The sequence below is a fragment of the Strix uralensis genome, chromosome 4 (genome assembly GCF_047716275.1).
Source record: "Strix uralensis isolate ZFMK-TIS-50842 chromosome 4, bStrUra1, whole genome shotgun sequence".
Taxonomy (NCBI): Eukaryota; Metazoa; Chordata; class Aves; order Strigiformes; family Strigidae; genus Strix; species Strix uralensis.
The window spans coordinates 10,303,187-10,327,965 of record NC_133975.1 but is presented as its reverse complement, the minus strand read 5'-3'; the positions used below and the strand labels follow the sequence as shown (position 1 = coordinate 10,327,965).

The window sequence follows — 24,779 nt, the reverse complement described above, 5'->3', positions numbered from 1 at the left end:
CGCCGTTGCTAAGGGGCGCAGGGTCTGCTGGGAGCTGTAGTTCTCCCCCGCGCCCGACTTCGTGTTGCGGAACGGCCCGATCGGCGGCGAAGAACTACCCGGCCGGGAAAAAACATGGCGGCGATTGTTTGGCGCCGTTGCCAAGAAACCCGTTCCGCCCCTCCTCGAGCGTTGTGCTGACGGGCGGCTGGCGCTCAGCCCGCCGGCTGCCCCGCCCTGCGGTCAGGCTGCCACACGCGCAGGTTTGCCGTCCTGGAGCGGGCACGGCCGGCGCAGCCCGCGGAGGAGGTTACGAGTCCCGGCATCCACCGGGCCGCGGCGCTCCGCTCCGCTCCGCACCGCACCGCCGGGGGCGGGCCGTGCCGGGGCACGTCGCGTCCCTGCCCGCTTCGCATGTTACGCAAATGAGCAGCCGGGTGGGCGGGGCGAGGCCCTCGGGCCGCCACCCGATTGGTGGCGGGCGCCAGCGGGGAGGGCGAGCGTGGGCCTGGCCTTGCGCGTGCGCCGGGTTGGGGAGCGGGAGGGGGGGGTTGAGCGCGCGCTGCCGCCGGCCGCGCGATGGTTCGGGGGCTGTCAGCAGCGCGCGGAGCCCGCGGAGCCGGCGGCCGGTCCCTGCGCTGAGGGCAGCGCGCACGGCGCCCGCGCTCCGCAGCGGCTGGCGGCCTCTGCCCTGAGGAGGAGGAGGAGGGGCAGCAGCAATAGCGGCGGCGGCGGCGGCGGCGACCCGGCGGAGCCTCCCGGCAAGGGGCAGGGCTCGCCCCGGTCCCCCGAGCGTCGCGGGCGGGGAGCCGGCAACCCCTGTAGCAGCGGCAGGCGGCGGCGGCGGGGTGGCAGCGGCCGCGGTGATGATGAACAGGTTCAGAAAGTGGCTCTACAAACCCAAGGTAAGTTGTGAGGGGCCGCTGGCTCCGGGTGGGCGCCGCTGCCCGGCGGTACCTCCGCTGGCCTCGCCCCGGGGTCACCCTCACCCCGCGGCTGGGAGCGGAGGCGCGGCGGGGGGACGCGGAGCCGGGCGCGCAGCCGCGGCGCTGGCGGCCGTGGGTCGGTTCGCGCTGGTGCCTCCGGCAGCCGCCGCGGAGGTGGCGGGAGGTCGGCGCGGAGCGGGGCTGGCTCCGCCGGCTTTCGGACGGGTCCTGCCGGGCACGGCCCGCGGGGGGGAGGCGGGAGGGGCTGGGCGGTGCGAGGCACCGGAGCGGGCCGGCGGCTCGTCCCGGCGTGCGCGGAGCGGCTGGCCCGCTGCGGGGGGGGAGATGACAAAGCAGAGCGTGTGCCGTGGTGCCGGTTGGACCTGGAGAGAGCACGGCCCGGGGCGGGCGGGGGCTTCTCCCCGGCGCCGGTGTTGCTCCCGGGCGGGTGCTGGCCCCGCGGAGCCTCCGGAGGGCCTGCGGACCTGCCGGCGCGCCCCGCGCTGGGCACCGCAGCGCGGCGGCGGCTCTGCCCGGGTAGTCCTGCCCCGCTGGACGCTCCGCGGCTGTTTTCTGTGCTTTGCGTGTAGCCTGAACGCGGGGAGAGACGGTTCAGGTGCTCCTGTTCGGCTGTTCATGCTATCTGCGTGCACCTGCGAACTTTTTAAGTTAAAAAAATGTTGAATAGTGCTCTGTAGGTGTGTATTTTCTGCCCTTTTCTGCTCGCTTTGAAATTCTTGGAAGTAATCCAAGAATCATAGCTTGCTTTGTAATGAAATTATTTTCTGGCACGAGTTAAATAACAACTGTCTGGAGAGTAATCTTCTCTCACATGTGATGTTCAAAACGCCTATGAAGGGCATTATATCTACAGCATCCTTTTTTTGTCCAGGCATTACAGCAGTCAGTATAGTTACTCACTTTATAAAGTATTTGTTTTAATTTTTGCCCCTGTCTGTCACTGCCACCCTTTTTTTTTCTTGATTTTAATTTCAGTAATAGCGTTAAGCCTCATTTTTGTAAACCTTCCATGCGCACAGTCCGGATTACAGCCAGTATACTCGAGTTTAAAAAAAAAAAAAACAAGCTCCAGGTGATAGTGCAGAATGAAAGTTCAGATTGTTCTGGTGTTATGGATTTTGTACGTAGTCATAAGCGTGGTGAGTACTGTTGAAGAACACATGCTTGTGTGATATTGCTGCTAATAACTGAAAGGAAAATAATTTAGAGATTAAGCAACTGAAAATACAGTAACAAATTACAGGTAGCTGTCAGTAAACTCTGTTATTTATGTTTTACACGAAGGAACAACTAAGAGAAACAGTTAATAAACAAAAAGAAATATTGGTAACCTTAAATGCAGAAGAAATCATTGTAAATGTAGCTTTTATCACTATTTTTTATCAAAACTAATTAAATTTCATGTTAATTTTCTTGCTAATGGAGATTTCATCTTTTTATGATAAAACTTACTTATTAATATACCGCTCTGTTGTTGTATGCTGTATGTTCAGCATCCAAGGTCTGTATCAAACAGTGTACGCTTATATTGCTGTAGGACTGTTCTGTGGTAAAGGAACTTTCCAAGCCTGTCGCATGACACTGGGCCTCATAAATCAGTAACACCTACTGCTGTTGGTTTAAAACCAGCACCATGTCCTTTTTGTTGTATATTTATATTTTTTGGGGGAATAGTTTTTGTTAGTTTCAGTGGCTTACTACATAATTTTTGTACTTGTATTCAGAATGAGCTACTGACAAATTGTAGTAGTGTGGCTTCCTCGATGAAACAAGCATTTTTTCTGATGTGCCTACTGAGTTGGTATGGGTAATATAGTTAAACACACAGAAGTCTGAACAGCATTTTTTTTGGTAGAAAGTAAGGTCACATTTAGAGACTGTAACTTTCCTGGTTATACTACTTGCTTTTCTATTTTGCCAAGGAATCTCTAGGATTCCTTCCTGTATGGTTAGTGGGTTCCACAGTCTATTTTGAAGTGGTTTTGAGTAGAATGTATTTTGAAGATTACTTTTCTGAATATTTATTCTGGTGGGGGCTATCACCACTAGTGACATATGTTGGTTGCTTAGTTATAATCCTCTGTTAGGTACTACGAATGCCAGTTACATTTTATCAGTTCGATTTTGCTACCAGTGATGGGGCATGCTGCTTCTGAAGTATTCCAGATCCTACTATCATGTAATTGGAATTCTGCCTGGCAGCGGATTTTGATGGTACCGGGCATTTGCCCTGCGACTTTGCTTGCTGCTCAGAGATGATTTTGAAGGTGGGGGGATGACATCAGAGTGCAGCAAATTCACAGTACAGCCTGTTCAGAAACCTGAATACATGGTTTAGCTTAATCCCAGGGGAACTATTTCATAATTCTTACTAAAAAACCCCAACCCCCAAATATGTAAATTAATTCAGCTTAATCTTTGTAAATGGGGGCGACAAGGAAATGGAATAGAACAGATATTGCTTAACAGGATGGCATTACGAAACTATCAGGATAATCATCAAGTTACTGTAAGATGCAGGGACCTGCATCTAGGCAGAGCTATTTACTTGGTAACTGCTGCATCTCTGAACATACCAAGGATGGGAGAGAAAATGTGGGTGTAGGAAGTAGAAGGTCTTGACTAATGTCATGAGCGTGTCACGAGAACAGCACGATTTTCCTAAATCCTTGTTCAGTCAGTGCTCTTCCTGTCCAGCCCTATTCTTCAGGTATGCTGATATACCAGATTTTAATAACCCGGATCAAATGCCGATGGCAGAGGTAACCAGAGGATGAAATAAATAGCACTGACATGATCTGTATAGCTGGTAGGAGGCAGACTTTTAGCTGATGTATTCGAGACGGAGCAGAGATGAGATTTTGTTCCAACCTCCTGTGCCACATCGATTGTTATTTAATTTTTCAAATGTGGTCTGTAATATGTGTTTTCCTTTTGGGGACTGCAGTTCAATGCATTAGAGTTTTGGAGGGGAGGTTGGTGTTTGCTTTTGAACCAGGAGAAAATGCAGAGGAGTGATTTGAAGCAATAGTTTTCTTGAATTGCAGCACACTGGTGGAACAATAGTTACTCTGTTTGACCTCTTCAGGACACTGCAGGCTTCCCAGGCACTGCCACCTTTCTGAGACAAAGGGCGATTCCTTCTAAATCAAAATACTTGTCTGTATGCACAGGTATAATAGAAATATTTCCCGTCACTTCAGGGAATTTCTTATCTTGTACTTTCTGCTGCTGGAGCATTCCACAGGTGTCAGGTCAGAACCTGCTCCCAGGCAGATCTGAGCATCCAGCAAAAATACGGAACTGGACTGGTTTTGCAGAGTTTTGAAATGCTTTTGGTATCTAAAGTATTCAGAATAATTTCTGTGAATGTTGCTGCTTAAATCTAGAGACTAGCTTGAAAAAAGCATGGGTAACTAGCTCGCCGGGTAGCTCTTTTGAATTGAGCTCAAGTTTATTGATATTTTAAAAGAACTATTTAGGGTTTGACAGGGGAAAAAGAATTTTGTCTAACAACAACTTCAAGACGTTTTTGATCTGTTTAGCATAACAAACTGAGACACCTTCAGTGCATGTTTATTTTTCATGTCTTTATTTTTTAAAAAATACTGCTCATTTTGTTTACATTTGTGACTCAGAATACGTTTTTACCTGGGGAACAAAAGCCAGGAATATGTTTTTTCATTAGACCTTACCTTCTTTTTTTGATATTTCAGTTGTGCACTCAGTAACCTAACTTGTTTTTTGCTAGTTTATTTTACATAGTAAAAGAATGCGAACTTCTTGCGGTAGATGTTGAAGAATTTGTGATGTTCCCGTAATTCACACAAAATTCATAGTCATTGGTAGTAAAGATACTGCTTTGTGAATGCTTTGTCCCAGTTAAATGATGCTCACAAGACTTGCATAAGCCTGGAGGTTTTGTGTGATGGTTTTTTTTTTTAGCACTCCTCTAAGATTGACCAAGGTACAGCTGTGCCGTTATTGTCCCTTTTAAATAAAAGGCTGCGTAACTCCCATGGAGATGTGAAGATAGGTTTACGGAAATGGCCCCAACTTGTAGCTAGGAGTGAACACTTACTGACAAGTAGGTACTCAGCAGACTTCTTTCACATGCTTCAGAGGCTATGCATCTTCTCCCCCTGGAGTGCTTGGAGATGCTGAGAATTGTGGTTGCTATCTTCCTGGGTGTTTGTTTTGAAATACTTTTCATTGGTTTCTTTTTTAAATCTGATCATTACTTTCTGTAGCTGGGTTAGCAGATACATCTTCAAGACAAGACGTTCTTGCTGCCTGTTAGCATGTTTCTGCAATGGTGCTGTCTAATCAGAAATAACATTTAGGGATACGTGGAATGGCAGGTACTTGGACAAGGCTTGTTTCTGGGTTTGTGCATAGAGCCTTTAACTTTCTTAAGGTCGTCTTACTAAGCTGCACTTTACGAAAGTAAGCCACAGCTAGTAGTAATTGTTGATGATAATAATTGTTAAAGGACTTTGAGCAAAAGATAAGTATGCTAATTTTAAAAAAAGCTTGAAATAAGAGATAGTAAATGGGTATCTTGGAAGAAGACCTCATGTAAGTAAGAGGAAGAGAGCATATCTAGGGGATCCAAAGCAATCCCCTAAAGTAGAAAAGTGAGAGCCAATGACAAAATTAATTGAATAACCTCTAGAAGCTTCTGCATTACTTTGCACAATGAGGAGTGTTTAAAAAAAAAAAAAGTCCTAGGTGAGTGTTGAACATTAAAAGCTGCGCATACGTTAATCTTTCTCAGCAGTATTGTCAGGGTTGCTTAGTGGCAGAGCTGACTCAGAAGTTAAAGATGGGAAAGACAATAGGAAATAGTCAAAGGTGATTTTTTTTTTTTAAATAAGAGAAGAAACATGTTTTTAGAAATTTTAGTAGGAAAAAATTGATTCTAAGTAGAAAAAGAGGAAGGGATCTTTAAAGATTAATTGAAGCTTGAACTTTAGAAGAATAGAAGATAGTAAAAAAACTACGCAGTCAACTACGTGTTTTAGCATACTGCAAAGAGTGGTTTTAAAGTTGGGCCAGCAGAATGAGATGCAGGAAAAAGGAGAATTATTTTAAGTGGTGTATTCATGGATAGAAATGGCCAGAAATGAAAAAGGACGAGGCTACTGGGGTAGCTAAGCAACTATTGAGACTAGTTTTGGAGGAGAGAATGAAAAAGGAAGAGTGATGTTACAGAATCATAGGTAGGAAGCAGTTAGCATCTTATTTTGGCTATGATTTCCATATCTTAAAAGTGAAACGTTTGCTCTTCACGGAAGAGAACTAGAGCGAGTTCAGTCTTGGGCAAAATGTCTTAGAGAAAACTACTTAAATGAAGAATGAAAGAAAAGGTAAACCCTATTTGTAGCATAAAGCTTCTTTTTACTGGTGCCATACAGTAATCAAAGCCTTTGGGCACAGCAGTTCGTGAACAAAACTTGTTAATGTCAGTATGGCATAAAATAACATCTAATGACTTTCAGAGACAGAAGAATGAGGAGTGTTTCTTATTTGGGGAAACAGCAGTTACTGGATTTTTGGAAATCTCTGTTTTCATGATCAGCTTTTTGATCTCAATTATCTGCCTAATTATTCTTGTTACTGTCTGATCAGAGGCTGCAGCTATTGAACCACATTAATCAGTGTTATTGATAACAGTCCTGAGGAAGGCAACTTCTAAATCATCATACATTATTCAGTTTTAGAGTTTTGCATACTGAATTGCTTTATTTTAGAAGCACCATCTAGTGGTTTGAACACAAGTGTGGAAACTAATTCTTCACTGTTTTATTCTGGCTCTGCAGCTGACTGAAAATAATCACATGCAGTCATATTGTTTTTGAGTCTTGATTTTACCTGTGTCTGAAAAAGGGAAGTAGGTAACTATTGCAGTTGTCTATTAAGATAATTGCTTAGCTGTTCTTAATTACTCTGGTGCGAGAGAAATACATACACCTTGCAAAATTATTTTTGATGTGGATTACTCTGAGCAAAGTCATAGTATATCAGATCAAAGGTCCATCTAGCCTGGTGTGATGTCTGGTGGTTATCTTTTCCTCTGTGTCCTGTAACAGATGCCTAGGGGAAAAAAGAGATGAATAGAAACTGATATTTCCACTGGGCTTTTTTTTTTAAACTTATGGTAGTCTGCAGCATAGGATTTTGCTGAGCTGCAGATTGTACCCTTATAATTCAATAGTTTACGAACATTTTTCCTTAAAATGTCTAATAATTTTCAATTAATTTATACTTCTTGTCTCCATAATGACTACTGTCTTCTCAGTGCTTAGAGCTGAGTTTCATTCTAGTGTGAGGTAAGCATTTTCTTTATAAGCTTTTCCAAGCCAGCCATTGGTGTGACCTAATGTGTCCCTTGTCCTGTAGACTATCTTCTGTTCTTTCTCTTGGAAACTTGATTTGCATGTTTAGATTCTGTCCCTCTCCTCCCCCCATGTGCTACTTCTTAAAAGAATTTAGAAAAAAATAGTTTTTAAACATCACAATGCGTTCTTCCTAGTTACTTTAGAAGAATGACAAAAAAAAAAACCACCAAAAGTTCCCTTTGCGTTGGACCACAGAAGAATATTTTTTCTGAACTAACTGAAAAATAAACAGTGCAAAAACTTTTGACATGCTTCATTTCACTGCTTTAATAGTTATGATGATCTACTTTCCTGGCAGTTGTGCTAGCAACATTCATTTAAAGTAATTCACTAAAACTATTTTTAAATAATGATGTTAAAAATAAATTAATTAAAGGCTGGATATGTTAGTTTGGCTCATGTTTGAAGACTGACCAACCTTAGTGCACGTGAAAGAGCAGGTTTTTCCAGCTTGGTTGTTTTATTGGAGGATGCTGCTGAATTGGAGTCTGTCTTACCTGTTCTCAGCCAAGTCTTTGTTTTCTCTTGAAAGTACAAACTATTCCAACTCTTTATTGTATCTAAAACCACAAGCTGGGGATTGTTAGTATAATGGCCATATGCCCCCTGCTTGCATTCAGGAAGTGAACTGCTGCATTACCTGCTAGCTGAACTTGTTGAATCCTACAAACTCAACCTATCCCTAAGTCAGCTAAAGCAGAGCACATATGTCTGATGGATAGCTCAGTGTAATAGAATACGGTTTTCCTCCGAGGCAGTGTCAGCTGCCTGCTGTTTGAAAACAAGTGAGTGACAAAAGTTGTAATGCAATGTTTAGAGGTCTAGATTTAGGATATCGGGAAGAGTTAATTTTGGGGGAAGACAGAATGTTTGAACCGCTTAAAGATACAGCCTTCCTCTCTTGGTATACCTTGCTGCTATAACTGGAAGGTCTTGCTCTTATTTATTTATTTTGATGATGTGGGTCAGACTTACTACATCCTGTCTTTGTATTGCTGTTCTACCCTGCAGGCTGTAGGATTTTCCTTTTTGTCTCCCCAGTAGTCAGTGACTTTTTTGCATTGCTTCCTCAGGCCTCTAGCCTGGCAATTCTTCTTGATCTTTCTGATCCCATCAATGGTGGTTCTTACTCTGCTCTACATTCACCACCCTTTCCTCCGTGTAGTATTACTGCTTTTGATCCTGTTCAGGAATAAGATGCCCTGAAAAGCTGATTGTCAGAAACTGAGTTATGAAAGGAAATAGGATTCTGCTGTGAGGCTATGGAAGTGCGTAACAATCTACAGCAAGGGTAGCTGACCTCTGGGAGCGTCATGTAGGGACTGCCTCTACTTTGCTTTGTCTTTGGAAGCCATGAGCTCATTTTTACTTTTTTCTTGCAGGGCCTTTGCTCATACTTGATAGTCATTCAGAATGAATAACGTAAGAGTGAGCATCTTGTCAGTTCCATGTACACCGTGCTGGGTGGATGAATGAAAGGAAGGCAAATGGGGAAAAGGACAGGTGAAGAAGGTAGGGTGGATGAAAATGCTTTGGCACAAAAATGTAAGAAAAATAGTTTGAGGGAGGAAAAAGAGAGGGTTGCTCTCCTACTCTTTAAGAATGCCTGCTCTTAATTTTCAAATGGGACACAGGTTAATTTAAATTGGGGTGATGTTTATGCTGGAATGTGTTAATTCCTGCCATCGACTGGCACTTTGATCTCTGGAATTATAGGTGGTTGAAGCTAAACGAACCGGATGCTCAGGGTGTTCTGCATTTCTGCTTTGCATTCTTCTAATTCTCACCTTCCTTTGTAAACCTTTTAATGTAGGAAATGTTTCCTGACTTTCTGAAGTTCATCAGATACTCAAAAACCCAGTTTATTCAGGTTATTGTTTCCGGCCATGAAGGAGCTGAGCATGAATGGGGTATTACATGCTTGTCTACAAGTGGCTTTTTGGATGTTTGTCATCTAGGAATTTCTTTTAGGAATGGTATGGGCTCTCATATCAGTGCCTCTTTCTCTAATTCTCCTTCTGTAAGCACCAAACTCTTGGCAGAAATTTCACCTTGCTGTCTTAGTCCAGTTGCTGGAGTTTGTGTGCTCCTACCATACAAATGAGAACATATTGGCATGCTTCCTATACAACCCTCCAAATCCTCTCAAAGCACTGTCTGCTTTTACTTTATTTTCAAGATTCATTCATGTGAGTGCCTGCACTGCTGAGCATTTTATTTACTGTTTTTTTTTAAAGCTGGACCAGTATACCTGATCCAGTTGACAGCCTTACGAAAATATCTTGATGCAATTGAAATTATGTCATTTTTTGGTGCAAGATGGATGGAAGCCCTTGTAGAATAAGGAAGAATAATATTATTCTAATATTATTGAGTAGGAAAAAATGTAAAGGGCTGTCAAACAAATGTCATCTTGAACCCATGATTTATTTTACGTTGTATTTTAAGGAATCTTGCAGGTCCTCACTGAGGCATAAGAGATGAAGTGGAAATGGTAATTAGGTCTTTCTGTGTCCCTTGGTGATGACTGGTTCATCCTTGAACATGGTAGTTGTGTGGTTACATGAGTGTAGATCCTGTAAGGACATGTGATACCATGGGTGGAATGTATTGCATTCTTGCAAGTGTACTCATAGGCTCCGTTGGGTGCTTGTAAAGAGGTATTAGAAGGTTTTGCATTGGTTGTTTTTGATATGTGTGCTTCTGGTGGTAAGTCTGGCCAGATCTGGAGATCTGTTTTAAAGACTATAGATAGCAGTGGATTCTTTTAAGGAATGATTCTCCTGTGCACCTCATAGTTATCTTATAATTTTTGTGTAAAATTGAGTATAGGAATGTAATGTCATGATCAGCAGCAAATCATTGGAACAGGGCAGGTTATTTGATGTGCCTTACATTTAAAAGTGTTTATTGTTTACTGACAGGTGTTCACTGGTGTAATTGTTAATTTGGCTAATATTTTCTTTATGTTGCAGTGATGATTGAGCATTTTCTTCAAAATGGATGTGTTCCTGTTGGAGAATCTGGTTTCAGATATCGTGGGGGTGTTTAGGAGGTATTTTATGGAAGGGTGTTTTTTGTAGTTTTACTGTATTTTGATAGTTTTTTGCTAGTTGTTTTGTCTAAGCAGTTGATTGAGTATATTTGAGGACAAAAAATTATATCCAGAGAAAATGTCCTAAGTTTCAATAAAACTGTTTTTTGATTTTGTGGGGTTTTGTTTATGTGGAGTTTTTTGTTGTCGTTGGGGTGGTTTTTGTTACTTTTTTTTGTCCAGTTATTTTAATAGGTATATTTTCTCAGTTAATTGGCCACAGTATTTCCTTTGACAGTTTCTTTAAGAAAGCCTTAGCCTTATCTATTTTTCAGTTGATTTCTTCTTTTCCTGTTGAACTTTGAGAGTTACTATTTGGTGCTTTCATAGTAGACAGTGCTCTGTATAGTTGATAACAAGAAACCAGTAAGTTCATGTTAAAATAACTCATAACTCTGAATTTAAAAGTATTTTTACATATGGAACTGGGATGCAACTTTTAAAAGAATGAATGCATCTTTAAAAAGCCATGACATGGTTTTGCGGTATAAAAAGATTAAAAGAATTTTTTGCTCTAAATTAGAAATGTTCTGTTAATTTATTGATGTAATATGTGTATATCAATCTATATGTACACATATATTTACACACAGATACATAATCTACTGCTCTGATGTTAACAAATAAATGTAGGTGAATTGAAGGTGCCTAGCTGCTTTTATTTCCTACCTGAAACAAAGAGGTAGTCCATTATTTAAATTCAGTTGACTTGATCAGTGCTTAATAAGCTTCATAATAATACTTCATGAGTGCTCCTGAAGAGTTAATCAGTGACAACCTTTCTCCTGGAAACATTAGTTTTAATCTAAGAAAGCTAAGCACAATTTTTGCTTAAGTCCAGAGTCATTTATTATCAGTCAGGTCAAGCAATAAAATGCTATGAGGTTGGTTCCAGCTCTTTTTATAGTTATTTCTCTGTCTATATATATCTCTGAGTGTGCCTGTGTGTTGTGTGTGGTCCAGAACTTGTATATCATCTGTGCATCTTTCAAATACAAATAGTCATTCTTCCTAGCTTTCAAATGGGGGACTGAGCCATGAAGGTGAGATAAGGTTATTCAGTGCCCTTAAATGTAAGCCAGTAGCCAAGACAAGCTTAATTTGGGGGTTTTGTAACCATTTTTTCTCCTTTTCCCCTTCTTCCTGCCCACTACTTTATGAGATTGTTTTTCCTTTTAAGTTACCCTGCAATAACATTTTACAGCTGAAGCAGTGGACCAGATTGTATGTACTTTGCTATTCAAAGATTGAAGAACAACTTACTGTTGCCATATGTTAAGATTCACTGTCCAACTCTTGCTTACAAATGACAGCATATGGGAGATAGGTAATGGTGATTTTCAACTGTTAATTAGTCATGTTGAAACCAATGCCTCACTATGCCTCCAGTCAGTTCTGTCTGTCTTTCTCATCTCCCCCTTGTGGTAAAATCACTATTGTATGTTGACATGCAAAGCTTCTGGGGAGGGGGGGAATGTTTCTACTGAAATGCTTCTGTAATTTGGTGGGTGGGGCATGTCTTCCAAGTCGACAGCTGTCCATGAGTCCTAAGTGCAAAGTACAGAAAATCCATTTCATTGAGGGGGGGATATTTTGCTTACAGGATGTTATGTTTTGTTTGGTTTAGGTAAAATAAAGTTGATGTGCTAAATGCTGCATAATAAAATAGGAATTAGAAGTCTCTCTTAAATGCTGACATCTATGATGTATCCAGGTTTTAGAGTGTTGGATAAAAGTTTTATCAGTAATGACTAAACCTTTGAACCTGTTTGCGGCAAACTTGTCTGGTAGAACATGAGTCTTTTATAGTTACTCCGTATCACAACTCTGGTTACTTAACTCTGTTATTATATACTGTTTATGACTCCCTTCTTTTACTGCTTGTTAGGCAACTTTTCTATCATGATGACCTAAATCTCCTGTAAAGTATTATAAGATATGGTCAAATGTATTAGTGCAGTAGTGATTCCTTCAGAGCAAAGGGAGATGTATTTCCTTTTCTCCAGTGTTCACAATATATGACTCCTATCAAGAATCTTTGTGTGTTCTGCTTGCGGATTTTACGGCAACCAAGACAGTGCAGAAACGTTGCTGGTGCTTCAAAATATGGCCAAGTGCTCCTGTCTTAATTCCCCACTGTTAGTATTGGAAGGTATGTGGCTGTGTTTTGCAGTGGATCAGCTTTTTAATATAAACTTACTTGCTTTGTTTATATAATTTTGCAGTTAGTTATCAGCTTAATTGTGGAGAGGGGCAGCACTAACTCCTCTTTTGGTGGCAGCATGGTACCTTGTACCAACTATGGAGTTGTATCTTCAGTGCTTGTGTCTTATGTTGCATTCATAATATAAATGAAACCCTAATCCAAATTGCACATATTCTATTACTCTTTCTTATGTATGAAAGATGTGAATTCCTGTAATGCAGAGAGCAGTCTGAAACCCAGGTCAAGTCAAGTGGGACTAAGAGTTGGACTTCTAATTCAGTTTTTACTGTAAAACAGGTTCACCCAAAGTTATTTTTAGGTAACATTAAGCTGCAGACTTTTTATATAAAATGTTAATGCTAGTAATCTTGCAGTGACAAAGGCACAGATATCATTTGCTGGAAGTGAAACTCTGTAGAAGTAGTGAGAGAAGGCAGTGAGCTATGAAAGGGCAGGCTTTTCACATTCTTGAACTACTTGATGCTTAGAGCAAGCTGTCCTTTCCAAAAAGGATTGTGAAGGTACTAAAGTATTTGGTTAACGCTTCATTGTGTGTTTGGCGTATCTGTTCGGTTTCAAGTTCAATACATGAATTGTCAAACCTAGAATTTGCTAATTTGGGGCTTGAAGCCAGTAAAGTGAAGGATCAGCTAATTATGCTATTTCAACATTTAAAAAAAATTAATTTCAAGGTCTTTAAAAGCTTTTCCTCTATTTAATTTTCATCAGCTGGCTCAGAATTAATATATTTAAATGGCAGTATTGTCAGACAATGTAACATTTTTCACCGTGTGCTTAACTGGAATGAGATTGAAAAAAAAAAAAAAAAACTGTGAGAAAGGGGAGAAGTAAAAATTCTTGTTAAATTTAATTTTAGCCAAAAGAAGGTGTTGGTTTTTTGTCTGAACTTTGCTTCCTTGAAAGCTAGAAAATAAAATTTCTGCAGTGTTAAATACAAAAGCAAGATCTGGGATACCCAAGTAGAGGTACTTTTATTTTGTGAATTCCTGCCCCTCAAGAGTAAAACACTGTCTGCACAAGCCACTGCATTCTGTGCTGAGGGCGCTTTATAGTGGTGTTGACTCCTCACAAAAAGAGCTAAAAGCTTTGTGGTTTTTGACGAGTTACTCTTAAAGCAACAGAAGTTTCTTCTAGGGAGGTTATTTGCTTAAGCAACTTGAGAGCAATATGGCTGATGGTATGTGCTTCCATGTCTATGTGCCTGCTTTCCCCACTCCACAGTCCATGTGGAGCAATTAGGTATTTCATATCTTAGGTGCAAGAAAAAGGCAATGTTATGGAGAAGTGCTGCCTTCCTAGATGTTATTCCCACTCAGAACACCTTCTGTTGGTGAGAGGAAAAGAATTTCATTCGTATCACTTTCTCCCTGGATAAAACAAGATGTTAGGGGAAATGTCATCTTAATCTGTCTTAAATTTTTTTTCAAATTCTGATTACTTCTGAAAAACCAATGAGTGATTTGCTGTGGAATGTGGGGATTTAATAGAAACTGTCTATAAGCAGTGTTGGAGCACCCTCTGCAGCCTCATAATAATATTTAAATGAGCTTTGTACATTTCTGGTGATAGATTAGTGGTATGAATATCCCAAAAGGAAAATTAAGTATCCAGGTGCTTTATACTGCTCTCCAGGCCCATCAGAGTACAATGGTAGATCATTAGGGAAAATAATTAATTAGCATGTTATAGACCTTCTGTGTCTATTATCTTACTGCACCTCTCCTGCACAGAAAACTCTCAGCAAGTGCTGTAGGTTCAGTGCAGTTCAGGCTGAAAAGTAAAGAAAAGCATGTCCAATGGGAATTGGGTGACAATTAGTTCTGTATGATGGGCAAATAATGCTAGTTAATAAACTGGGGAGAAAAGCTTAATATGTCCCCTGTTGAACTGCCAGTTTACTGCCTTATGATGACAAGTTTCCAAGATTTGGTCACCTGTGAGTCATTTAAGAGCTCCATGTTCAGCAACAGACTAATCACTGGTGCCATGCTGGGACATAGATTCTGGTCAGGTTAAGAAAGCATGGGGCCTAGTGTACTTCCAAGGCTATGGGCTTTTTGCAAACATATGGGTTTCTTCTAATCTGCTGTTGAACAGCATGACCTTCCCTAATTTGTGAGCCATACTAGATTGCAGAATGGTGTGTTCTAAGGTGTTCGAGACCGCACAACTGAGCCATGGACATCTTGCGATTTGTTTTCATAGGTGAATACTGTTCTTAACATACAACAGTAACTTTTTTTCTATAATGTCTTATTAAATCAATGACACTGTATATACCAGGATCATGTCAAGCCTTCTTTGTGTTTCTTCAGTATCTTTAAATGATCAGAATACTGTAATGATAACTAATGAAGCACATGGGAATTTTCTCTACTGTGTCTGTGTAGAATTGCCTGGCTTTGGGTGATACTATAATATCATAGCTTTTGGTAGATGAATTTACAACTGTGCAAAAAATCACAGAATTGTAGAAAGGATGAGATTGGAAGGGACCAGTGGAGATGGTCTAGTCCATCCCAGTTTCTCAGGACCATGTCTAGTCAGGTTGTGAATGCCTCCAAGGATGGAGACTCCACAACCCCTCTGGGCAACCTGTGCTCCATCACCCTTACAGTGAAAAAGTGTTTCCTGTATTTCAATTTGTATCTACTACCTCTTGCTCTCACTGGATATCACTAAGGTAAGTCTGTCTCAGTCTTCTTTCCACCCTCCCATCAGATATTTATACACATTCATAAGATCAACTCTGAGCATTCTCTTCTCCAGGCTGAAACAGTTGCAGCTCTGTCCCTGTATGACGAATGTTCCAGGGCATGAATCTTTGTGGCCCTTTGTTGGACTCTCTCCAGTATGTTCATGCCTGTCTTGTACTGGGAAGTCCAGAACTGGACCCAGCACTTCAGATGTATCACCAGTGCTGACTGGAAAGGATCACCTCCCTCGACCCACTGGCAACTGTCTACATAATGCACCCCTGGATGCTCTTGGCTGCCTCTGCTACAACGGCTCATTTCTGTCCTGTTCTTCAAATGTGGCAAAAAATGGTTTACACCATCTCTTTGGACAATCTATTGCTTTTCTTTCATAATTAATTCCCTTTCAACTCTCAACACCAATAACTTTTTTTCCCTGCAAATGAATCTTGTTTATTCCTCTCTTAATCCCAAAGAGACATGGAAAAAACTCTATTAACTTTTTCTTTACTGGAATGGCAGTATTTGTGGTTTTTTGTTTTGTGTGCTTTTGGGGTTTTTTCCCACCTCCCTGTCCTAAATGAGCTCTCTTGTTAAAAAAAATACTTTTATAGGCTGTGTTGTTTGAAACCTCCTATTGTTGTTTCTTTCCTGCTCCTTCTCTAGTTTGGGATGTAGTTCTTCCATAAAGCTTGATAGGCAGGGCTTCAACTAAGACTGCAAGAGTTGTAGTATGGACTAGAATGTACATCTCTGGTAGTTTACATGTTATCATGTTTTTATTGGTGTTATGACATGTGGTCGATGACATGTTGTAATTAGCTGATCTGTCTTTGCATTCCTCACTCATTAGAACCTGGTCTTCATGAGTACTTTCCACTTTGCAGTTTTGTAGATATCATCCTGTTGTTTTTCAGATCGTGTCTGTTAAGACAGTGAACTTGATGAGATGACACAGTTGACCCAGTCATACAGTGTGCAGTGACCATTTCTCACCCTCTGCCTCGGCCCCACTGCTTCCCCAGCTTTGACTTTGGCATTTGTTGGCGCCCTTGCTGAGCTGACTCAGCGAGAAGAAAGCGGTTCAGAGATGTGTAAGGAGACCTGAACTCTGACCTCTTTCCACACTCCTTCCTGCCCCTTGGAAAACTTTTTTGTTGTCTTTGGTTGTTGTTTTTTTTTTTTTCCCCTCCAGATTGGCTGATTAAATCAGTTTGACAGTGAAAGGCCAGATGAGCTGTAGACTCTTTCAAGAACTGAATAGGAGCCAGCCAGGTATGCAGGAATGGGGGAGGAGGATTCAGAGTAATGGATTACTCTTTTGGCTAGAGCAAGTCATTTAAGTTCATCACTGAAATTGAGTCAGTTTATTCAAATGTAAATTATTTTCCTGCTCTTCAAATCATTTCTCATGCCTTAATCTAATTGACATATAAATGGACTATATCCACACTTGATCTTTTAAAACTGTATAGAAATGGGCCCATGGCAGCACTTGAAACATGCCCAGCTTTGAACAGCAAATAGTGTATACTTTAAATTTCCCCAAGAAGTTAAATCTCTTTATCTCAGGGCAACTTTATCTAGACTGTGTTCCTTCAGTTTGCTAGTAAGAATGTCACATGAGACAGGGTGAAGAGTTTTAGTGAGGTGAAGAGGTGGTTCTGCTGTCTTCACTAGACTAGTCTTGTGGTAGAAGGGAGTTGACCGGACTTCTGTCCTTAATGGAAGAAAATAATGTCGGTAGTTTATGAACTTATTGTCCTTTACAAGCTTACATATTTATGCATAATTGTATTTTACCCTGTATCTTTCTAAGCTTCTCTGAATCCTCCTTGCTTCTTCATCTCCATAAAACAGATTTTTTTGGTTCTCCTAGTGTTCTCTACTCTTCCGTGAGGTGGTCATTGGCTCATTCCTTAGGTATTCAAAGGGAAATCTTATTTGATACTCCTTATATGAATGATACTTAGTTTTAAACACTTTATTTCATAGATATGTGCTTATTTCAGTACCAGAAATGCACCTTTTTTAGGACTTCAAGTTTCTTGTTAGAGGTAACTTGTTAGTACTCTTCCATTGTAATACTGGAGAAATTAACATTTCCAAGCCTATGGATTCATGAACTTCTTATACAGCACAATTAAAGCCTTCGCCTTCTTCCATATTGAATGAGATTCCCTCAGGCCAAAGCAGAAGCCGATCGAAGATCTGAGAGATACCCTAATTACACATGAAGTAACCAAAGCTATTGAATGAGGCAGTAAAATGAATGTATTTTCTTTTTCTTTTCAGAAATGTCAGAAAATAAGAAGGCCAATTATGGTTTGGTTTTTTTCAGATCCTTTATTGAGGAAGGACAGGTTTTGACAGATAGCTTTTTATATTCAGTGGCTGATACTTGATTATTGGACCATACACCTTGCAAAAGTGTTGATTCTGTTTCATTCTAAATCTTCTTGCCAGGCTTATGCGTGGGTGCATGGTGTGGGTTTGTGGGTTTTGGTGGGGTTTTTTATGATCAACATGAGGAATCATCAGTTTTGGTGGGGGAAATTCTGGGAAAATAGCTTTTTTTACTCAGAAGCTTTGACTGTGGATACTCTGAATATAGCTGCATTTACTGATTTAGTTTGTGGTCTACTTTGGCTTCTAAAATATCTTGTTGCAGCATCCAGGGGTTTTCTTTTCATGAGAAGTTGCATAGGCTTTAGCCTATTTTTAGAAAAGTTTGTAATGAGAAAGTTTTCCCTGCAGAGAAAGTTATGGCTTGTTTTCGGTAATGAAAGTAACCTACGTCCAGAGTGGAGCTATTTATTCTTATGAATTATTGCAGTAGAGGCTTCCAGAAGGTACCTATAAGTTGATGAAGAAGGAATACAAGAATTCAGCCTTTTTGTAGGTAGTTCCTTAAGAGAGATTTGCATGTGAAGAGAGCCTAGGACAGAGTTGCTGCTGCCTCTGCCAGTCTTGTGTTTAATGTCTGTGTGCTACTGCCACAGAGCACACCTTGAACAGCCTTATTTTCTGAAAACTGCAGAGCTTTAGAACAAAACTATATTGACTTTTTCTGTCTTTTCCATTTGCAAACAGTCTGAGAATAGGTGCAATTATGTAGGCTTTACAAGAGTTGCAGGGAGGAAGAAATATTGCCTCCTTTTCCTAAGGGAAGAGGTATTGCAAAGCTATTCAAAGGCTAACTTTAGCCTAGTGAAGCTAGTCTGCTTCCCACATCAAGGAAGTGAAAGACACTTCTGTGGGAGACAGTCTGTAGCATCTGTAGTTAGTTTTTAGTGTGACTTGCCATCTAGAAGAGCTCTTCTCTCCTGTTCTCTCTGCTGACTCCTCCTAAGCAGGGCAAGTCACGTTCCTGCAAGTCTAGGTTCTGTGAATACTCCTCTTGGAATTCCTGAAGTGAGCCGAGGAGTCTGCTCTCAGCATTTGAAGTAGTATTATTTTCTTCATAAGAAGTACTTTTGGGTTTTGCACGTAAAATAATTATTTTACTGAAGATTTTAGAGATGTTGGAGAATGGAAATGAATAATAGCAATTTGTATATGCTATATAGGATTCCTCCAGTTTCTGACCTTTCCTAAAGTCAGTCTTGTGTAAGAAAAAATTCAAATAAGTCTGAAAGACACTGGAGGACAATCACAATGCTCATCATGTTATGTTACTCTGTTTTTTTCCTGTCACTTTGTCCTTTTATGTCATGAAACCAGTGTCAGCTACCCTGAATTTTTGTTTTAAAGGTATTATGGCTTCTGAGAATAAAATTAAAAGACTTGTTAGAAGAGCTTTTTAAGTAAGACTTGCCACAACTTGGTTTATGTTTAGCTGCTTTCATAGAGCTTTTGTAAATGTAATTTTTGTTGGTAATTGCTGCTAATGGTAGCAACTGTCTCGAGGTGAAATCCAATTTCAGAAAATTCACACTTTTTATGGCTTATTTTGTTTGAGGACTGGAAAATAATGCATCTATTTTAAGGTAACTTACTGGTTTAGTTGGATTGTTGGAAGAAAATAACTTTCCAGGATTGGAATGTTGTTATTTTAAACATAACATGATATATTTTGGCATTTAATTTTGCAGGTATTAGGTATAATTTTAGTCAGCCGAGAAAGGATCGTTATCTTTGTTTTGTGTCTCTATACATTGCTTCTCACCTGAACTGCAGAATGGATGAGGTTGGAAGGGAGTTCTGGAGGTCATCTTGTTCATGCTCCCCTGCTCAAATGGGGCCATCCAGAACCACTTGCCCAGGACTGTGTCCAGACAGCTTTTGGATGTCTCAAGGATGGAGACTCCACAACCTCTCTGGGCAACTTGTGCCAGTGCTCGATCACACTCATGGTAAAAAAGTGTTTCCTGATGTTCAGAGGGAACCTCCTGTGTTTCAGTTTGTGCCCATTGCCTCTGGGCCTTTCACTGGGCAGCACTGGAAAGAGCCTGTTTCTGTCATCTTTGCACACTCTCATCAGATATTTATATACATTGATAAGATCCCCCGCTGAGTCTTCTCCAGGCTGAACTGACCCAGCTCTGTGACTTTCTTAATAGGAGAGATGCTCCAGTCCCTTCATTATCTTCATGGCCATTTGCTGGACTGTCTCCAGTCTGTCCATGTCTCTCTTGTACTGGGAAGCCCACAACTGGGTACAGCGCTCCAGGGGTGGCCTCACCAGTGCTGGCAACGCTTTGTCTAAGGCAGCTCAGGCTACCATTAGCCTTCTTTGCCCTTACAGCTCAGGCTACCATTAGCCTTCTTTGCCACAAGGGCACACTGCTGGCTTATGTTCAACTTGTCCACCAGGACCCCCAGGTCCTTTTCTGCCAAGCTTTCTAGCTGCTTTTCTGCTTTCAGGCTGCTATAACCCCAGCATATATTTGTGCATGGGGTTGTTCTTTCCCATGGTGCAGGACTTTGCACTTCTTTTTAAGCTTCATGAGGTTCTTTTCAGCCCATCTCCAGCCTGTTGAGGTGGTCCTGGATAGCAGCATGTCCTTCTGGCATATCAGCCACTCCTTGCAGTTTTGTATTATCATCAGACTTACTGAGTCTTCCCATTATCCAGATCATTAATGAAGATGTTTAAACAAGACTGGACCCAGTATTGACCCCTGGAATACATCTCTAGTTACTGGCCTTCAACTAGACTGTGCCACTGATCACCCTCTGGGCCCAGCTGCTCAGCCAATTTTCAGTCCACCTCACAGTCTGCTCACCCAGGCAGCTTATTTATGAGGATCTTATGGGAGACAGCGTCAAAGGCCTTACTGAAGGCCAGGTTAGTTTCCACTTGTTGATCAGGCCAGTCATTTCATTGCAGGAGTTTATCAGGTTGGTCAAGCTTGACTTCCCCTTGGTGAACCCGTGGTGATTTTCCTGGTGTTTGTATTCCTGGAAATGGTTTCCAGGACTAGCTGCTCCATCATAAAATGAAAAACATTTGTGACAGATTCTTCTTAATTCCAGGAACTAGCCAAAATAACTTCTTTGCGAAAGATAGTTAGGGTTCTCAGGCCCCATTCAGCATGCTCTTGATTGTCATCTCCCAGAGCTCTCAGCAGAAGAAAGGGATGATTTTAGTATGGTTTACATTATAGCTTGACTGTTGAGTTGGTGTGGGTTAAAGTTGTTATGAGGATTTTGATGGGCTGCTTCTGGAGTTTGTAACCATCAATATCTTAATTTCCATTGCTTGAGTTGATTTGGCTAAAGCTAGCAAGGGTCTACCAATACATTACATTCACCCTTTTGATCATTGTCACGTAAAAGGCACATTTAGATATGGCTAGCTCAAGACTGACTAATTTAGGCCTTTTCCTAAAAACAAAGTAACCCGAAGTTGTCTTGATTTCAGTATTTTACGGTACTTGGCATTCATGTATTTAACTTGTATACCTTGAGGTAATCACCTTGGGGAATAACTGAAATTACGCCAAGTGGCTGGATTAGCCCATGTTGTATCTCCACTCTCTTGTTAATCTGAACATCAGCAATGTTTGAGTTTTAACTGGTATTTTTAGTAGCTTTTTCTAAAGAGTTGGTGAACTGAAGCAAAAGGTCTTACGAGAATGGAACCCAAAGCTTGGGTAACAGCTTGAATTAACAGTATGGTAAAGCAGAGCTCTCAATTTGTCACAGGAAAAAGGCAGAAGATTGCCTCTTAGATCTGAATTAATCTGATTAGAGTACTAATCCCAAATTTGAATATTTATGGGTGTTGCTTCACTTCGTCTTTTCCCTTCAATAAATTTAGGGTAAAATGTAGTTATGTTTTTTGCTTTAGGGATGTTTATCTACATTGTTCACGAGTTTAATTTTCTCCTGAACTGCTTTAAAATAGTCAGATCACCCCTTCTTCATAAATTCAATTTCTTTAGGAATCATGGCCTATTCCTCTCTTTCAACAAGACTAGATTTGCCCTAGTTTAGCACTAGATTAGCACTAAATTGTGCTAAATTATTGAAAATAAGTATTTATTCAGAGTGATATCCTGGTCCTCTTCCAAGTCAAAGGGAACTCTCTCATTTACTTCACTGGAGGTAGGACAACTTCCTACCCAGCTTTTGGAAGTTATTATCTGGGTTAAGACTTTCAGACAGATTTTTTTTTTTATTTTTTTCCTGACTAAGCTTTTTACAGTGTGACTAGGAAAAGATCATTAATAGAACATAATGTTTGGAAATGTAGTCACAGTGGTAATAACTTGTTTTCCTGTATTTGGGCATAAGCATGTCTAACTAGTGTTTTCTTTCTTCATTAAAAGAAAATAATAAAACCCAAATTTGTGTGTGTTGTGGTTTAACCCCAGCTAGCAATTAAGCACCATGCAGCTGCTCACTCACTCCCCTACCTCAGTGGGATGGGGGAGAGAGTCAGAAAAAAAAAATTGAAACTTACGGGTTGAGATAAAGGCAGTTTAATAGGACAGAAAAGGAAGAGAAAATACTAATAATAGTAGAACAGACAAAACAAGTGATGCATGATACAATTGCTCACCACCAATCCTGGCCAGCTCCCCTCAGTTTATATACAGGGCATGACACCATACGGTATGGAATAGCTCTTTGGCTTGTTCGGGTCAGCCATCCCAGCTGTTCACCCCCAGCCTCTGCTGGCAGGGCAGTATGAGAAGCTGTAAAGTCCTTGGTTTAGGATAAACACTGCTTAGCAACAACTAAGACATCAGTGTGTTATCAACGTTATTCTCACCCTAAGTCCAAAACACACCACTATACCAGCTACTATGAAGAAAATTAACTTTATTCCAGCTGAAACCAGGACAGTGTGATCTACCTGCCCTGTGACTGAGCTTTCAGTAGCCTTTCTGTCTCTTATGTGACATCCCTCATGCAGTTACAGGAGATGTTGGTGCAGCCAGTTGAAGTATTTTACAATTTAGCAATTTCATAGCATCAGCTAGCATTGTGATGTGCAGAAACAGATTCTCCAGACTGTGGCAGTGAGGTTGAACAGCTTAAGTTATTCTCAGAGGTGTTTTCTAATAACTGACCATGTAAATCTCCTTAGGTAATTAGCCTTCAGTATAGTAATTAATCTATAAAATCACTTAGTACATAAACTGAATGCACATCTGAAGTGGAGGCTACTCTGTGTGTGTTGACAACTGGACATGAAATACTTCTGAAAGAGTTCAGCAAGTAACAACACTTTTAATTAAGTATGCTGTTTCCTTGCTATCTGTAGTATGTAGTTGCTAGCGGAAAACCACTGTTGCTCATCAACAGTTGTCTGAACAACTTTCTCTACAAAGAACTTCCATAACTTTTAAAACTAGAACATTTGAATGTCTAACAACAGTTTACTTAAATTTACATGTTCTGCATCTTAATATATACAGAGCAAAAATGCTTTCTAGCTGCAATATGTCGATTTTAACATGAATTTTTGGTTATCAGAATTAGTGAAAGAAACTGTGTACATCCAAACGTATATAACCCTTTAGTACAAGGGAACCAGGTAACTTTTGAAAACAGCTGAAAATGTCACCTTAAACTACTGTTTCCAATCTTACGATTTAGCATTTTAAGCACAGATTTTAGCAGGCCTTAGGAATGCATCTTAATACAAATAGAGTACAAAAGGTAGAAACTAAAATGTTGCTTTAATGTTTTAACAGAAGTCTTATCATAGAATTTTAAAACAATAACATCACTGAAAATCAGTCAAATGTGTTTGGTGGGTGGGTTTTTGTTGTTTTGTTTGAAATGTTTCCAGCAACTTTTGATAAATGAATCTCTGCGTGAAGCTGTTTTCGTGTGGAATTAGGACAGGTAGCAAAGACTGCAGGGAAGTAGATAGAGGGTTTTTTGTTTTTTTTATTTGGCCTCTCAGGCTTTACCAGGTTTGGGGTATTTCTTGTTATATGTTTTAATACTATTCGTTCCCAGCTATAGAAGTGTCTGTGAGTGATAACTGAATAAGCAGCATAACCTATCAAATGACAGTGCTTACTGCTTTGCTTAAACAGTTCACGAAAGAGTTAGGTAAATTAAGTTTCATAAATGTTTAAACTTATGACGAAACTGGTTTCTACTAATCTCTCTTGGAATTCTTCTTTCTCTTTGAAAAGTTTAGCTGAGCAGCAGATGGAGATAAAGAGTACTCATAAAGATAAATTTTGCCTTTTTTGCTAGTTTTTTTTCTGTCTAAGCAGCACACACTTTTATAGCTGGTTAGGATCAAAGACATGGTACATGTGCAGTGTAAAAGGCCAGCTGTTGGCAAGGTTAGTCTATGTAGAATGCATTTTTTTTCTCATCCTGCAGGATGTTTTTTATAGTGAAATTAAAGAAACCAAAACATCAACATCCCCTGCTCTTAAGTCCTTCAATTGCAATCCCTTTTCTCCCTTACTGTTTTCCTTTGGAGAAATAAATTTGAAGTTTGTTGATAGCTCCTCAGTTTTCCAGACAGGCTCCACAAAGCTTCATTATAGGCCTGAGCCCCAAAACTGCTACCACTACAGATAGATGTGCAAGATCACAAATGACTGAAATTACATCTTATATTCTGATGTTTGAGGGACCATGGTATGCCTGCAATTTTTAAACACACGGACGATGTGTAACCTGCAACAGATACGATGATAGAGGAAGGATGCATCACTCTTGCCACATAGTAGAAGTGACTTGGTCACAGTGAGACGTATCAAGTGAAGTAAAGGCAATAAAAGCTGCTAATACTTGGTCCTGTCCACTGAATGCCAATGAATTTTTTGGTGGAAAACGTCTTGTGTTATTTATATGGTTAGCAGCTAGTGTTGAAACATTCACTGTTTTGTGCTAATGTCTGGATGGGGTTTTATTGCTGTTGGCACCTACAGGTGGGCAGCCATTCTGAAAACAAGCTGGAAAATGCTACAAGAAGGTAGGGCATCAAGAGCTTTTTCTGTAGAGTATGTA

The 24,779-nt window shown here is 40.6% G+C and overlaps 1 protein-coding gene across 5 annotated transcripts in view; it reads left to right on the top strand.

Moving 5' to 3' along the window:
- The first annotated feature begins 563 nt into the window (after window positions 1–563).
- The window catches only part of ZFYVE28 (zinc finger FYVE-type containing 28), a 159,460-nt gene continuing 135,244 nt past the window's right edge, over window positions 564–24,779 (top strand). For all 5 annotated transcript variants that reach the window (XM_074865611.1, XM_074865610.1, XM_074865608.1 and 2 more), the window contains exon 1: window positions 564–884. In XM_074865611.1, the coding sequence (XP_074721712.1) occupies window positions 846–884 (39 nt within the window). In that variant the 5' untranslated portion in view covers window positions 564–845. The remainder of the gene's footprint in view (window positions 885–24,779) is intronic.